This window comes from Mastomys coucha, unplaced genomic scaffold (genome assembly GCF_008632895.1).
Source record: "Mastomys coucha isolate ucsf_1 unplaced genomic scaffold, UCSF_Mcou_1 pScaffold22, whole genome shotgun sequence".
Lineage (NCBI taxonomy): Eukaryota > Metazoa > Chordata > Mammalia > Rodentia > Muridae > Mastomys > Mastomys coucha.
In genome coordinates this window covers 204062794-204080597 of record NW_022196905.1, presented here as the reverse complement: position 1 = coordinate 204080597, position 17804 = coordinate 204062794, and the positions used below count along the sequence as shown (strand labels likewise).

Sequence of the window (17804 nt, the reverse complement as noted above, 5' to 3'; positions counted from 1 at the left end):
CCCCCCCCCCCAGACACCACCATTCTGACATACATATTTCTGAAAAGGTCTTACCTGACTCCTTATAGGAGGACAGATGGATCTACATGGTTTGAGAAACTGGTTGGGTTTTTCTTATGAGGGGTGTGTGTGTGTGTGTGTGTGTGTGTGTGTGTGTGTGTATGTGTGTGTGCGCACATGCATGCTTGTGTGGAGATCAGCAGTTGACTTGTGGGAGTTGGTTCTGTCCACGCACTCAGTGGATACTTGGAATCAAACACAGAAGATCAGAATCAGGCGCGGTTGCCTTTACCTGCTGCTGAGCCATCCCAATGGTCTTCCATCTTAGTTTTTTTGAGACAGGGTTTCTATTGGGAACCGGGGCTTGCTGGTTCCATTCTGCTCGTCTCCGCTGGGCAGCAAGCTCCAGAAGTTGTTTCCTTGTTTCCCCAGCGCTAAGATCACAGGCGTGCTTTACTATGCCCTTCTTTTTATGTGGGCACTAGGGAATCAAATTCAGCCCTCCTGTGTCTGCAGCATGAACTTTACTCTCTGATCCATCTCTCCAGACCCGGACTACATTTTTTCTGTTAACCTTTGTATATGTGAGTGTGGTCTATATGTGTGTGGTCTATGGACTCTGGGCGTGAACATGCATTCTTGTGCTAGAGGAGGCTGCTGGGTGTCCTTTGCTAGTTTACGTTCTGTTGCTGTGAAAAACACCATGACCAAAAGCAAGAGGGGTGTTGGGGGGGAATTACTTCATCTTATAGGTTACAGTTGCTCGTCCTTGAAGGAAGTCAAGGCAGGAACCTGAAGCAGAAGTCTCGAAGGAATGCTGCTTGCTGGATGGCTCTCTCTCTCTGATGATATTCTGCTCAGGCCCTATCAGCTGAGGGGTGGTACCATCAAAAGCAGAATGGACTGTCCTATAATCCAGAAACAAAATGGACAGCTCACAAGCCAGTCTCAGGAGAGCAGTCCTCACATGAGGGTCCTGCTTCCAGGTGACTAGTTTGTCAAGTTAACAACAAACAGTTAACCATACAAACCTGGTCACTCTCTTCCTGCTTGCTTTGAGATAGGGTCTCTCTCTGAGTTTAAGAGCTAGGCTGGTCACCAGCACGTTCAAGTGATCGATCCCTGTCTCGCTCTGCTCCCCACAGTGCTGGGATCAGGGGCATATTAACAGCCCTGCCCGGCTTTTCCTGTGGGTTCTGAGATCTAAATTCAGATCCTCATGCTTACACAAGTTCTTCTAACCTCTGAGCCATCTCTCCAGCCCTTTTCTCATATTTCTGTTCCCTGTGCTTTAAAACAAGACTAGAAACTACTGTTCCTAATCAAATAGCACGGAAGAGGTTCAGTCCTGTCTGTGTTGTTGGAGTGCTTTTAACCCTTTGCCTGGTTTTTAAAAAATCTTGACTATTTGAGAATTCTCCAGGTTCGAGTATTTTCCTGAGGTCTGAGAATCCACGAGACAGGGTGGCAAGATCACCTCAGTTACGGAGCTAGCCTGGGAATCTGTGGAGGTCAGGCATTCAGGTAATACCTAAGGAGTATCGCCTATGTAGCCTAGTTAAACTGTATGCTGGAATTTCAACTTTCTGAACTGGCAGCTGATGCTGGGCGGATGGTGGTGGCTCATGCCTTTAATCCCAGCAGAGGTGGGTGAATATGTGAGTTCTAGGCCAGCCTGGCTTATGATCAAGTTCTAGGACAGCCAGGGCTACACAGAGAACCCTTTCCCAAAAAACCAAACCAAACAAAACAACCCCCCCCCCCCAACAACAACAACAAAACCAACCAACCAAGCAACTCCCCACCCCCCCAAAAAAAAACAAAAAGGAAGAAATGGCAGCTCTTTCAGATGTGTTTTTGATAACAATAGGCACCTGCTAGATAAGAATGGTTGTGGAAGTGTAGAGTTGAGGACAGAGAGGTGAAGGGACTTTGAAAAAGTGTTTCCTATTGATATTCCCCAGAAGGCAGTGCCCAGTGTTCCTGGGGAAAAGGCTGCTCGAGAAGGGACAGGAACCTGGGCACACAGGGTGTGGTTTCTAGGGTAAACTTTTACACATCCCCCAGCAGGGTGCCCTAGTAGCTGCAGTTTGAACACAGTATATCATGACTTGCTCCATTCTGCTAATGACCAGGACATCTAACACAAAGCCATGTAGGAAAGGAGGACTTGTGGGAAGGACTTTAGTGGTGGGAGAGCCTGTGTAGCAGGGCTGTGTTTGTGAGTGGCTCTCATTGCAAAGAACACTTGAGAACAGAAAGCCAGTGTTCCTTCTATTTATTCTTTTAAGTCTTTGAATAAACAAAATGGAAACTGAAAATCACTTGAAGAAAGTACCACCATGGTGTGCCTTGATTATGTGTGGCAGCCTTAGTATTCATCCTGGAAAGCCAGGAGTTTCTTTCTGCTCTGAGCTTATTCTTTTGAGTCAGGGCCTTGCAGTATTGCTAAGGGTAGCCTTGAACTTGTGATCTTCCTCAGTGTATAGAAATGCTGGGGTTATAGGTATGTTACTACCACACCCACTCTTAAATCCTAATTTTAAAAGAAGGTTTATTTATTTATTTATTTATTTATTTATTTATTTATTTATTTATTTTTTGAAGGTTTATTTATTTCATGGCTGTTTTGCCTACATGCATGTACGTGAACCATGTGCATGCCTGGTGCCAGCACAGGCCAGAAGAGGTGAATCTCCTGAGGCAGGTGGCTGTGAGCTGCCATGTCAGTGCTAGGACCCAAACCTTGGTCTTCTACAAGAGCAGCAAACACTCTTAACTGTGAAGTCATCTTTCAAGCCCCTCTTACTTACTAGAAGAATGTTAAAATATCTGTCTGTCTGTCTATGTTGAGGAAGGTGTGTGCTTGCCACATCATGTGTATGTAGACCAAAGGGCATGAAGAGAGAGTTGATTCTCTCTTTCCACTGTGTGGGTCCCTGGGGCTGAAGTCAGATTGGTTAGCTTAGGGACCAGTGCATTTTCCCACTGAGACATCTTATGGGCTTCTGATTGGTTATGTAGGTATAAAGCTCTTGACTGTTAAATAACACCGTTTTTGTTGTTGTTGTTTTGTTTTGTTTTTAGAACAGAGTCCATTTGCTTCTGTTCTGAACATTGAACACTCTCCTGTGATTATTTCACTAATTTTCACTTATAATATTTTCCAGCTGCTGTAGGAATTTCATATTGCAGGGCTAGAGAGGGGGTTTGCCTGGGTTCCACAGACTTCATTTAGAACCCTGTTGTTTGCTGTGCTGTGAGATCAGGGATATCTGTCTTCTATGTCATGGATCTCCGCAGTCCTTTCCCCCACCTGCCTTTTAGACCTACCAGATTATTATTCCTTTTCCAAGATCTTTTTCCTTTTTAACATTTGTGCGCACGTGTAGTGCACATGTGTTTGGGGGCCACAGGCTGATATCGTATGCTTCCATCTACAGCAGGCCATCTTAGTTTTTTGAGACAGGGTCTTTTCCCAGAACTAGGAGTTTGCTCATTGGCTGGAAGGCTGGTCAGCCAGCTCTGGGGATCTTCCGCCTGCACTCCCGTTGCCAGGGTTGCAGCCGTCCATCAGACACTTGGCTTTTCTGTGGGGTGCTAAGTCTTTGGCTTGTGCAACAGACACTTTTCCAATGGAGCCATCTCATGTATGTCTGCACTGCGCTCATGGCTGGTACCCACAGAGGCCAGAAGAGGGTGGAGGATTGCCTGGAACTGCAGGTACAGAAAGGGTTACGAGCTGCCAGGTGGGTGCTTGGGCATTGAGCTCAGGTCTGGAAGAGTAACCAGTATTCTCTGACCACTGACCCATCCCTCCAGGCCCAGGACCCTTTCCTAAATTACTCTGTACTCTCTCCCCAATAGCTAATGGAGTGTGCCTCCTCTTATTTCACGCCAGCAGTGGAATTTGCTTCTGGAGGCCATGCCTCTGTGCTCACCCAGTTGTTCAGCCTTAAGAAACAAATCAACAGGGAAGTAGGGCTTTGGTTGACAGCCTGATAAGGAATCAAGTACTCAGGGTCTGGGGAAACAGCAAATTATGCTGAATTTTCTAAGTTTCTTTAATGTTGGCGATCTGTGACTCGGCTTCATACACAGCCATGTAGCCAGCCTGCTTTGTCCACTAACCAGTGGTTCTCAGAATTCTGTTACCATCTAAACAATGATAATGAAAATTGTGTGCGTGCATGCGTGTGCACATGCAACTTTTAGAGTTGGTTCTCCCTTTCCACCGTGTGGGTCCTGGCAGTCACATTTAGATTGTCGGACTTGACAAATGTCTCTGCTTGTTCAGCCATCTCACCAGTCCGCTAATTAGATTTTTAAATTTTCAACTCCAGGCTTGGTATTTTTCTCCTGACTTTTGTGTCCCCATGGATCCCCATGTCAGTACCATCTGTGTGAAAATGATCTTCCTACCTCCCAGATTAGTTCCACCCATAGACTTCCTCTTGCTGTTAACAGAAACTCAATCTTTCTCCTTGCTCAGACTTTGGGTGTACAGAAATCTTGTTGCCCCTTTGAACACATCTAAAGCCAGCCACTTCTCATACCCAAGGCAGCCTCCCTATAATGCTTTCGATCAGGACTTCTCAATCTTTCTAATGCTGTGACCCTTTAATACAGTCCCTCATATTGTGACCCCAACCTTAAAATTATTTGGTTGCTATGGTTATGAATTGTAATGTAAATATCTGATATACAGGTTATCTGATATTTGACCCCTGTGAAAAAGTCATTGGACCCCCAAAGGGGTCAAGACGCACAGTTTGAGAACTACTAGTTTAGGGGCTACTGCCACACCTAGATCCCTTCTTTTCATTCTTGATCCCTGTAGACTTTTGTCCTAGTTTGCTTCCAGTTGCTCTGATAAAAAAACAAAACGGAACAACCCACTCTGATAAAAACAGCTGAGGGGAGGTAAGGGTTTATTTCACCTTGCATTTCCAGATAACCATTTGTGTCTGAGGATGTCATAGCAGGAGCTCTGGGCAGGAACCTGAAGCGGAAGCCATGGAGGAAAAGAGAACCGGCTTGCTCTCTGGCCCCTGCTCAGCAATCTTTCTTACATATATAGCCCTAGCCACTTGCCTAGGAGCAGAGCCACTCACCATGGGCTTTCTCTTCCACATCAGTAAAAAGCAGGCTCCCAGACATGGCCATGGGCCAGTCTGAGTTAGGGCTTTCTTCGTTTGAGGTTCCTTGAGTGATTTTAGGTTTTGTCAAGTTGGCAAACCTAACCTGCCCAGGTGTCTTCATGGGGTAGTCGGTGGCCTTTGAAAATGTAGACTGTGGCCTTTGTCACTCCTCAGCCCCAGTTTACTCTGGCTGTGGGGCTGGGTGGGAACTACAGTTGGCTCTGCTTGTGCCCCCCCCCCCCGCACTCCCCCCCCCCCAGCCTCCTCTCACAGGCTAGCCTTTGTGCAGATCTCAGTTCCCACTTACGGCCCTGGATCCTACTCTCCGGCTTTCTCCCTGTCTCACCTTGCCTTTTCCTGTAGCACAGTTTCTGGAACATGCTACCTACCCAGTGTTTTGACTTGCCATACTTTTTGTGTCCTCTCCACACAGACTGCAAAAATCTTAGCTTTTATTCATTGATAGTTTATAAGTACACTTAAAAAAAGTTGATTGTAGGAATGAGTGCATAATACAGTGGTTTGTTTGCTTGCTTGTTTGTTTGTTTGTTTGTTTGTTTGTTTTTAACAAAGGAATCCCCCTTTTAGAAGTGAGGCAGGAATGGAAGAGCAGGTCCGTGTGCAGGATGCTTGCTGCTATTCTTTATACGACCAGTATGTGTGGTTCTCAGGAGACTTACCGTGGGGCTGTGATTTTTAAAAATGGATTTGTTTTTATATGTATCATTTATTTTTATGTGTATGTGTGTACCATATGTGTGCCTGGTGTCCAGGGAGGGTGATGGAGAGGGTGTCAGATCCCCTGGAACTGAAGTTACAGATGTTTGAGAACCAGAATGTGTCTTCTGGGAACTGAACCCAGTCCTCTGCAAGAACAACATGTGCTCCTATGCTCGGAGCTAGCTCTCTAGCCTGTTTTTTTGACCCCATTTTTTTTTTTGAAGCGTTAATTTATATTCTGTAAGATACGTGTAATTCAATGATTTGTAGTAAACGACCTGAGTTATGCACGTATCACTTTGAAAATTCCCTTTGCGTCCGCTTAGTTTGCAGTTCTTGGCTCTCACACCACATTCCTAATTTTGACAAATCTTATGCCTCCACCTCTCAAAAGACTAGTTCATATCCAATACTTAAAGTCTTGAGTTCTTAAACACCATAAATATAGGGGCTGGAGAGCTGACTCAGCAGCTCAGAGTGCTTGCTGCCTTGCAGAGGCCTGGACTTGGGTTCCCAGTCCCCTTCCTGGTGGCTGACAGCTCTCTGTAACCCGAGCTCCGAGAAGAGCCAGTGCCTCTTCTTGCTTCCACAGACAGCCCCCCAACACACAGATGCATATTTATGTCCATAAAAAGAAAACAAAGCTTTTCTTAAAAAAAAGAAAAATGATCCATCTGAACATGAGGTTAGCTCCTTCGATGCAGGAAGTGGGAGAGAGCACGCACCAGGGTAGAGAACAGTCAGGTTGGCCGTGCCTTGATACGCAATGTGTCACTCATTGCCTCCTCCCCACCTTAGCCGCTTCATCTGTGAAATGGGTTAATTATGGTAATTAGCTTACAGAGTTGTTGTGACAATTACAAATAATGAGAGAGTGTACTATTATGCACAGAAGCTGCCCAATCTCTTTCTAGTGTAGGCCAAGTACATACATGGGTTGAGTATCTTTGCAAAGAGAATGTGTTTAAATCAGATTCTGTATCTGAAGTTTGCTTAAAGTACAACCCTGTTCTTAGTTCGTAAACAAACATTCTCCCCCTCTCTCCCTCTCTCCCCCCCTTTTCTCTCTCTCTCTAAAACATGTATGCATGTGTATGACTGTAGTTTGATTGTAAAAACAAGTTGATTTCCAACAGAGATCTTTGGATCTTCATATTCAGAGAGCTCGCTCTGTTAAGCCATTTTCCCCAAATCTTCCATGTTTAGATTTGACAGGACTTTGACACCCACTTTTTTTGTAGAATCCATAGTGTCCGTAGGAAAGCGCTCCACTCCGAATTGTGTCTTACTCTTGCTTGAGGACACCCGCCTTCTAAATGAGCCAGGGAGGGTGGCGGGCATTCAGTTTGTCTCATAGCTTGACAAGCCGGAACTGAATTATCCTTTAATGAGATCTTTGTTTTCTCTTTTTGTTCTTTTCTCTGTGTACAGATGCACAAAGCAGGGTCATCTGAAGCCCCTCGATTCAAAAGATGAGAATCCTGAGAAACACTGCCCGCTGACGGTGAACCCCTGGCACATGAAGAAAGCCTTTAAAGTCATGAACGAGCTAAGAAGGTAAAGTCACTCTAGTGCCCATGCACCCGTTCGTCTTCCTTTTATTTCTCTTTGTCAGTAGGATCCCCCCCACCCCTGTTGCTCGGATACAGGGAACATCAAAAGCTTTTCTGCCACCTTTTTTTTAGGAGAAGGGAGGTGCTAGAGGGGCTCCTCTGTCCCACAGCCTCTAGTCATGCATGGTGAGTGAGTTCAGGCTTTCTCAAAGTCTACAGTGGCTTTCCAAGGAAAATGGTTCTTTTCTTTTTCTCTTTCTTGCCTTTTCATTTTTTAGTTTTAGTACCTCTGAGAGAAGGTCTTGTGTATTCCAGGTTGAGGATGACCTTGAACTCCCGACCCTCCCTTTGCTGTGCAAGTGCTGAATGACAGGCATGTTCTACCACTGTGCTCCTGCTTATAAACTGTGTTTTTAATCTTTAAAATACAGATTGTATGTTAAACATATCAGATATTCTTCTTATTCATTTGCTCATTTGTGTGTGTGTGTGTTGGGGAGGGGTTGGCATCCACACATGGTGCATGAGTGTGGGCACATGTATGTGACAGTTAAGGAATGCCTGTGGGAATCAATTCTGCCATTGTTTTCGGATATTTGAACTCATGTCTTCAGCTTTGATGGCAAATGCTTTTGTCCTCGGAGCGTGGGGACTTGGGGATTTAAATGGAATATTTTGTTGAAATTAATCTTGTTTGTTTATTTTTACCTTTCAATGTGACTACTGGGAAAATCGTTACTTGCATTGTATTCCCATTCATTAATGCTGAGAATAGGCTTCTAAATCCATCCATAAAGAATGTGGAGAGGTACTTTTAGACAGGGAAACATGTAACTTGTTTTGGTGGTGGCAGTTGTGGTTGTTGGGGACAGTACCTGCCTGTTGCTAAGGTGATTCTCATGTTTGTTAAAGGTCACTGCCACACGCTGAGCCTTCCTGCTACACACTTGAAGTCCTAGCACTCAACAGGCAGAGGCTGGAAGAGCTCACATTCAAGCTAGAGTCAACTATAAAAAAAGAGATCTGGCTTAAAAATCTTTGATGATAAGGATGACATTAAAAGCTGATTAAATAGGGTCTGGAAAGATTGCTCAGCAGTTAAAAGCGCTTGATACTCTTGCAGAAGACCCAGGTTTGGTTCCCACCACTTACACTGTGGCTAGAACAATCCATAACTTCAGTTTCAGACGACTCAATGCTATCTTTCCAGCTCTTTGAGCATCAGACATGCATGTGGTGCACACACAGTCATGCATAACATCAAATAAATCAGAAAACCGAACCAACTAAAAAGACTGGCTTTAGTAGGCACACTCTCCCCGCCCCCCCCACCCCTCCCCCTTGCTCCTGTTGGGCACAGTAGCTTTGACTTCCTCTTTTACCTTGGTCTCTGATTGACCTGGACATGATTCACTACACCACAGGAACGCAATACCTACTCCTCCTTCCCCCGAGGCAAATGACTGCATTTTGAGCCACACTTGACTTTGAGTCTTTGCTTTCTTCCAGGATTGTTTAGCTCAGGCCATCCCCCAACCTGGTGTGGGTGTGGGCTCTACTGCTGTTCATTGTGTTGCACTATTTCATGAGCCAGAGTCACCGTCCACAGTGGTTCATGCTGATCATCAAACAAAGGAGAGCTTTGAGTAGTTGCAGTTGGCTACTGCTCTGGAAGCAGGCTGCTCTAACGGATGGCACTAGCCAATAGTATTTTTAAAATGTACCGTCGGGCTGGCTCAGTGGGTAACGTGCTTACTGTGCAAGAATGAGAACCTGAATTTGGAACCTCAGAACACACATGAGTAGCCTGGAGCATTAGCATAGCTCTGCCATCTCAGTGAGACAGGAGGCAGAGACAGGAGCATCCCTGGGGCTCATGGGCCAACTAGTTTAGCCAGTCAACAGCTCCTGGAGAGACCCCGCCTGGAAAGATAAGGGAAGAGCGGCAGAGGAAGAGGCTTGGGGTCAGCCTTTGGCCTCCACACAGTTGCACGTACGCACACAGGCACACACACCAGTGCACATGTGTCTGTACAGCAACACAGAGTGAATTAACTGCACAGTTGGGAAATGGATAAACTGCAGATAAAGTAGATTAAGGCTTTTATTCCGAAGAATGTATAGAAGAGGCTGAGAGAAGCAAGAAGACGGACTCGTGTTTTGGAAATGCCATTCTTGAGCAGTGTGATACTGCGTGCTTTTAATTCCTGTACTGGGGAGTTAGAGGCAGGAGGATGTCTGAGTTTAAGGTCTTCATAGTGAGTACTAGAGCTGTGCAGTGAGACTGAGTCTCAAAAAAAAAAAGTCATCTTCATTTTTTACGTTTTGTAAAAGTCTTTTAAAAATACAAACGAAACTTGAAGAAGCTTTTTATTGTACAGCTGAAAGTCACTAATTACTTCCTGTCCTTGCATCAGCTTCCTGTTGCCAGAAAAGGCTAGCCCAGGGTGGTTTCCTGACTTCTGGGAAGGGAGCACTTCCCTGTTCTCACTACTGTGCTTGGCCTCCACTGGACTCTAACCCTGTGGCTCTAGGCACAATGTGGCAGTGGTGGGAGGCAGGGTAAGGGGACATCACAGCTGTGCATTAGGGATGGCTTTGGTGAACATTTTGCTGGTGAGAACCAAGTCCCTTTCATGAATCACTGTATGGTTGCCCACATGTCTATCCCCGAATACAGGTAGGAGGGCAGGAGCTCTGGGAGAGAGGTTTATCTGAAGACAGACCACACATCCTGATGTGGGTACCACCATTCCATGGACTGTGGTCCTGGAAAAAGCCACCTGAGTGCCAGCATCCCTTCTCTGCATCCTGACCTACCAGCATTCTGTTCCACCATGGTGGATGACTGTTCCCTCAAGCTGTTACCCAAATAAATACCTTCTCTCCCAGGATTCACACATAGGGCCAGACACAGCAGTGTTTTGTGGTTTAACTTAGTTGCACAGCTAGGAAAGGATGGACCTAAGATGAGGTATTCACTTTGTGCTGGCTTTGTGCTGGCACTTTGTAGACAGGGTACCTTTTTTTCTATTTTGATTCAGGGTCTCACTTTGCAGCCTTAGGTGGTCTGGAACTTATTATGATCAGGCTGGCCTCTATCTCAACCAAGCCCCTGCTTTTGTTTTTGTCTTGTTTTGTTTTTTCCAGGGTTGAATAGGTCTTAATATATCCATGGTCTCCTTGAAACGATGTGGCTAAGGATAATTGTGAACTTCATTCTCCTGCCTGCACCTTCCAAGTACTGGAATGACAAGCATGTACCACCATACCTAGCTCTCAGAACTGTTACTGAGAAATTTAGATGGCCAGCTTTGCAGACATTAAAGAACAGTAGCAAAAAGGGCAGCATTTTATCTTCAAAAGAAATTAAAGAAGGATATGTGATTCTGTCTGAGCTTGTTGCCGTAATTTCTTACTGAGGGTGTGGGCGTTGGGCAGTCTTTTAGTTTTATTAGAAGGAATCAAATTTTTGGCCCTTAAATTAAATCTAGGGGCCAAAAGTGTTCTGTAAGGATGAACTGTGATTTTCCTGTATGTCTTACATAACCCATACATACTTAACTATTCACCAATAGTAATGGTTTTTACATTGTGAAACAGGAACAAAAGACTGGACTCTTTCTCTTAAAGGAATGTCACTCCCATCCCTCACTGTACCCAAGGATTGACAGAGGGGGAACCCAGCTTCTCCCTGGGATTCTGTTATCTGTCCTGTACCTACAGACAGTCGAACCATGGTGATTCCTATGTGGCTGTTCATACTTTGTTACTTAGAGGTCAGGGCAAGTGGACTGAACAGTGAACTCAAGCAAGGCTGCCTTGGGTTTTGACCCCTTCCTGTCAGTATTTTTAAAAGAGATTTTAGAAGAATCACATTGGGTGTGACCGTTTCTGTTCTAGTATGTTTGATATGGAAGAATATTCTCAGGACCTTTTGGTTTTGTGCACTACAGTGGAATACAAGATCTTCCTTGAAGGACAGGAAGCCCTTCAGTTCTTCCAGATGTATTTATGTAAGAAAGATTGAGAGACAGCCTAGAGTATGAGCAGAATTAACCAGCAGTAGTCTGCAGGGTCTCATCAGCACTGGTGGTTGATTTCTTTTTAATGGTCTTTATTGAGCTGGGAGAGGATCATTAAACTCGTCTAGAATGTGGAGAAGGGACAGTTGAAAATGACTTCCCTAAAACAACCTTCTTTCCTCCTTCTCCCTGAGATGCTGCAACCCCGAGAGGCATGAATTACCCACTGCCCCACCTCAGTTTGCCCTTGGTAGCTTCAAAACCAGAAGTCAGAGTGTCACCCCACCCACCTCTTTCCGTTTAGTCTCGGCTGTTATGCCATCTCTCCGTCGCACAGATTCATTTGTATGGATTTGTATGTGTGCCTGTGTGAATTTTTGTGCACTGCATGTGTGGTAGTGCTCGTGGAGGCCAGAAGAGGGTGTTAGATCTTTAGAACTGAAGGTAACAGAGAGTTGTGAGTGTTTGATGTGGATGTTTGAGATAGAATCCATACCTTTTATAGTGGCAGTAAGCCAGTTGGTACTCTTAACTGCTGAGCCATCTGTCTAGCACCCTCAACCCCCTTTAAAGACAGGGTTTTGCTGTGGCTAGGCTAATCTGGAAACTCCTGCCTCAGTTTCCCAAGTCCTAGGATTATAGGGTTGCAGTGCCATCTTGTAGCAAGGTGTCTTGTGTATGTACTGCAGGCTCTTCCCTGTAGCTAGTCTTACCCACATAATCCAAGCCCCCCCACCCCCTGCCCAGCATGACTGTTTCCCCTCAGAGAGGCAGCACTGCCGCCCAATACTTTACTCTTCACCTTTCCCATACCTTTCCTTTCCCTCATATTTCCTTTTACTTTATTCATAAATAAATTCTCTTCTTTTTGTTTTTTCTTAAGAGCAACGAAGTATTTTTGCGAGTCGCCAGCTCTGTAGGCGTCCTTTCTCTACGGACAGGGAGCTCGTGCGTTCCCTAGGGTCTCCTTGTGTCTCTGTTCTGTCCTTTTTCATTCCTGTTCAGCTGTCTGAAGTCTATCTGAAAGGGACAATAGACTCTCTATTCTGGGACCCATTACTAGTGTAAAGCAGTTACTGAATCGTTGTCAGTAACTGGCTTTCCTCTAAGTTCCCTGGTGGACTGTCGAATTGGCTGTAACTGGTTTGCCTCTGAGTTTGTCAGTGGCCCGTCCCTCTTCATGTGTGTTTGCAAGTCGGAGGCATTGTAAACCTCTTGAGGGGCTGAGCGCTCCTACAGGTCTTCCCACACCACTGAGTCTTGTCACGCCTAGGACTTAGGTTTTTCTTGTGTTTAGCTGCCACAGGAACTCATAGATATCATCTGCCAGCATGGCTTTAAGAGGAAAAGGGAAGATAATGGTGACATGCTTCTGTTCTTTGAGATCATTGACATTTTAGCTAGCGTGTATCTGCTTTTCTAGTAAAGGACATTGTCAGTCTTAGATTTGGTTAAATCTGACTCATTGAAATCAGCAAGTGGGTGCTCTTTGCCCTGTAAAGCGGCTCAGCTGAGGCTGGGGAAATAGTTCAGTCAACCAAGTGCCTTTGAACCCCTAGAACCCATAAATATAAAAGGCTGGGAAGTGGTGGCACACACCTTTAATCCCAGTGCTTAAGAGATGGCAGCAAGCGGATCTGAGTTCAAGGCCAGCCTGGTTTATAGATCAAGGTTCTAGGACAGCCATGCTACACAGAGAAACATTGTCTAAAACCCAAAAACAAACCAAACCAAAAAGCCAGGATAGTGGTGTGTGCTTGTAATCCCACTCTGGGGAGTAGACAAGTGGGTACTCTGGGCTCACTGGCCAGCCAGGCTGATCTGCCAGATGATCTCCAGGCCAATGAGAGATCCTGTTTCTCATACCTGAGGCTATCATACAGACATATGAACAGATAGACAGGGACATGCAAACATACACACACACCGACACACTGACACACACACACACACACACACACACACACACACACACACACACAAGCCCCTCACCTCCTTACTCCAGCTCCCTAGTGCCCAGGAGCCAACAGTGGCTCACAGGGCCATATCCTGATAGGAGCCCACCCTGGCTCACCCTCGACCTTACTTCCTCACAGTTTTTAATTTACTTGGCTTTCTTTCCTTGGGCCTCTTCCTCTTGACCTCGTGTTCTTGCTTCTCTAACAAGTGATGCTGCTCTCTGGTGTGGAAGCTCTGCAGGCTTGGATGTTGCTCTCTGGTGCGGAAGCTCTGCAGGCTTGGTGTGCAGGGATTCTCCCCGGCAGCTTCTCTCATGAGCCTGGCATCTCAAGGGCTTGTGCTGGCTTGCTGCTTGAGGCAGGAGGTACTCCAGGCGGCTCTGGCACCTTAGGGGAGGGGTAGACCCTTTTTTCCTTTTCCTGCTGCCCCCACTTCCAGTCACAAGTAAGTTTTTTTCATATGACAACTAATTATCTCTGATATCTCCAAGTTGGATGGCACATTTACTTTAAGAAGACACACTGAATTTTAAAAGCAGTGACAGGTTTTTCTGCTCTTAGGAATTCATTTATTTTATATCACAAAACTGAACATTGCCTTAATATATTCAGGCAGGTTTCATCATTTCCAAAGTCTTTTGTCTTTCTTTTTTTCCCCCTCAGAAAGACCAATTTTTATAAAATTGTTTCATTTGGAACAGTGGTTCTCAATCTTCCTAATGCTGCAACCCTTTAAAATTATTTTGTTGCTACTTCATAACTATAATTTTGCTACTGTTATGAATTGTAGTGTAAATATATGATATGCAGGATATCTGATATGGGACCCCTATGGGGTCAAGACCCACTGGTTGAAAACCACTGATGTAGAAGATCATTTCCTCCCTCCCCCCCCGTGTTATTAGCGTTTTATATAGAATCTGTAATCTCCACATTCTCTTTCTTGGCTTGACTTGTTTTCTGAAGCATTTTCAGAGTTGGGCTCAGGCTCTTTCTTCCTAGACACCACAGGCTTTCTCTCTGTTATAGCTCTGACTGTGTCTCCTTGCATCTCCTGGATTTTGAGGCAAGGTCTGGCTGTGCTGACCTTGCACTGACCTTAAAATCCTCCTCTTTCACCTCTCAAATGCTGGGGCTGCAGGCATGAGTCACCATGCAGGCACTCATGGGTTCTTTCATTGTGATCCATTTCCTGGTGTGCCTCCCCACTCACCTGAAAAGCCCATGCTGTCATGACCCTGTCCTTCTTGTGGTAAGCTGTCAGTCCGTGCCACCTAGGAGGCACCCTTGACAGTAGCTTAGGAACGAATAGATGTGGTTTATGCTCAATAACAACTTCATTTCATTATTTTGAAGTCCTTTTCTGACTTCAGTCTATTTTCTTATTAGATTTCAAGAAATAGGGACACAAGCCCAGAAGTTGACTATAAAAGACAGGGCGGGAGCTACTCAAGATGTCTTATTTTTATCCTCAGATTTTCCCTTCTCAGTTCTGTATACCCTGTCATTCACCTTGTGAGAAAGCACCTTTAGAAGAGGAGTGTGGGGCTGGAGAGATGGATGCCTTGACATTAAGAGTATTTGTTGGTCTTATGCAAGAGCCCTTTGGTTCCCAGTACCTACATAGGCAGTCCACAACTGCTCTAACTTCAGATCCAGGGCATCTGACACGCTCTTCTGGCCTCCATAGACACCTGAACATACATTGCATATATTCACCTAGATACATACACACATATGTAGATATAAATACAGTAGTCATACACTCACACAGACATGCATATACATACATATGTACATATAAACATAAGAGGCATGCACTCAAACATATATATATACACATATACATATAAACATAGTAATACACTCATACAGATATATACACCCATATAAACACAGGAGGCATAGACTTACATTTACATACATATGCACATACAAATATTAAAAATTGAGAAAAAGAGAAAGGGGTGACCAGCTGTGAATGTTGATATATATTTAGTGCATATTCAACAGTATTGAGCAAGAGGTCTTTGTTTTAAAATATGCTATTGCTTGACCCAAAAGGATGAAACACAGTCTAGAAGCAAGCATGTCCATGATTTCTAATGAGGCCCTCAGACTTCCTGCAACCTCACCCAGGGTGTGCCTATGTAATATTTTGTTAATGTTTTAGTCGTATTAGTTAACTGACATCAACTAATAAGCCAGTGAGGCCAAGCTAATTACGCAGCAACCAGCAGGTGTTAGGCTAGAAGGTTTGGATCAATGAGTAATTGTAATTGAAGCGGAGTGTAATTAATTACGCGAGTTTTGAGGTATTCAAGTGTAATGCTACTTAAGATCCATCTTTAAATGAGAGCCACAGGAGGGATTGCTGACACCAGGAAAACATGGCTAAGATGCCCTTGCCTTGGCTTTGACTGGAGTCCATATTCCCATTCACTGTGGGAGAGCCAGCTCCACTGCTTTATGAAGAGACGTGTCACCCTGCTGACCCCGGCTCACTCACATTCACCCTCTGCCCACTCTTCTTGGGCACAGTTCCCCACTGTCCTTTGCTGAGGTAATCTTTGCCCAGGACGTACTTATTTTCTTATTTAATCTTTCTGTTTAGGGTTGCCTCGCTCCTTCCTGGTGGAGCCAGCTCCTGTTAGTTTGCTTATCGGCAATCTCACTGTGTTGCCCAAGGGGCTGGTCTGGAGCTTGTCACCCTCCTGCCACTTGAGTCAAGTTGGGGTTGCAGATGTGAGCTACCCAGTCTCCCATGACATCTCTGTGGTGGTGCTTTACACTCTGTCTGATAATGCCAGTCCTTTGCTAGTTGCCATAAGGGCAGAGATTGTCTTAGGGTGCTTTTCTGAATGAGTGTACAAACTTTTTATTTTATTTTTTTTATATTTGTCAGTCTTTTGTAGAGATAGTCCAGTTGAGCCTTTGATCAGCTATGTGTAACACTAATAATTTTTTGACTGGGGTGTAGGAATGTATATCTATAACTCCAGCACGTAGGAAGCCAAAGGAGGGTCATTAAGAATTCAAGGCCAGACGGGGCTCTGTAGTGATTTTGGTTCCAGCCTGGGCTACATAAAAGTTCAAAACCAGTTTGTTTTGTTTGAGCTTTAAGAATACTTGTCATTACTCTGCTTAGGTGATCATGTAGTGGGGAGGAGGTACTGGGTTTGAATATTGATATGATTACTTGGGGGTGGGGTGGGGCAGTAGACAGGTTAGCCCTATGTGTGTAGTGCTGAGGGTAGACTCCTAGGCATCTTCTAGGTTGTCCTTCATCACTGAGCTGCACTCTTAGCCTGGGCTGTTCACTTTTAACCTTGGTTTCTCCGGGTGTTCATTTTGGGGGATCTAAATAATACATACCTTGCTGACTGGTATGGGCCATGCCGGAGAAGGCCTTCCCCAGGCTTCTACCCTCATCATGCTGGCTTACTTGTGAGCCCTGCCATTCATGGAGTGCAGAGTGTTTTCGTCCTCTGTGCTGACGGTAGACTTTGTCACCGTGCACCCCGATCTGGAGGAATTCCAAATGAGTGTCTCCTTTAATGACTCTAATAGGGGACCTTCCTGTTGCCTCACTCTGTATCACGAGCCCTTAAGTCAGCGCCACCCACAAGCACACTTCAGTCTAAAATGGCACAGCAGACTTGTCAGGAATTAGGCCACGGAACACTGTCATATTTGGAGTTGGGCTTCTCCTTTTGCTCATAGTTTTTCCTCAACTAAGGAGAGAAGAAGTGAGTGCCGGGCGGTGGTGGCGCACGCCTTTAATCCTAGCACTTGGGAGGCAGAGGCAGGCGGATTTCCGAGTTCGAGGCCAGCCTGGTCTACAGAGTGAGTACCAGGACAGCCGGGGCTACAGAGAGAAACCCTGTCTCGAAAAACCAAAAAAAAAAAAAAAAAAAAAAAAAAAAAAAAAAAAAAAAAAAAAAAAAAAAAAAAAAAAAAAAGAAGTGAGAGTAGACTTCCCAGAAAGCTTTGATGCGAGCACCCCAGGAACTAGTTCATATACAAGTGAAAATCTGCGGGGGTCTGGCTAAGTTCCCAAGAACATGCTGCGTGCGCTGACAACAGGCTGTCCTTGAGGGAGAGAGGCGGGGGCTGAGAGTGAAGTGTGCACCCTATACACACATGAGCTCCGGGCTCACGTATGTATGGATAGGAGGCGGGCCAGTACCATGTGTGTCTCTGTCTTTCACAAGATGACTGCCTGCAAACGTTTGGGCTGTGAAACCTTCCTGCTAGTTCTAGAATAACTAACTGTCAGGAACTTATTAATTACCTGGAGAATGGAGTAGATCATGCAAGCACCTAAAAAGTGTTTACCACACATTTTGAAGGGGACTAAATTGGATGTTTTAGAAATATAAGGATACTTATAGATGGAAGAATGTT

At 45.1% G+C, this 17804-nt stretch overlaps 1 protein-coding gene across 2 annotated transcripts in view; it reads left to right on the top strand.

Moving 5' to 3' along the window:
* Klhl2 (kelch like family member 2) overlaps positions 1-17804 on the top strand; it is a 110665-nt gene that overhangs the window by 8228 nt on the left and 84633 nt on the right. For both annotated transcript variants that reach the window (XM_031339944.1, XM_031339943.1), the window contains exon 2: positions 7293-7418. In XM_031339944.1, coding sequence (XP_031195804.1) covers positions 7293-7418 — 126 coding nt within the window. The remainder of the gene's footprint in view (positions 1-7292; positions 7419-17804) is intronic.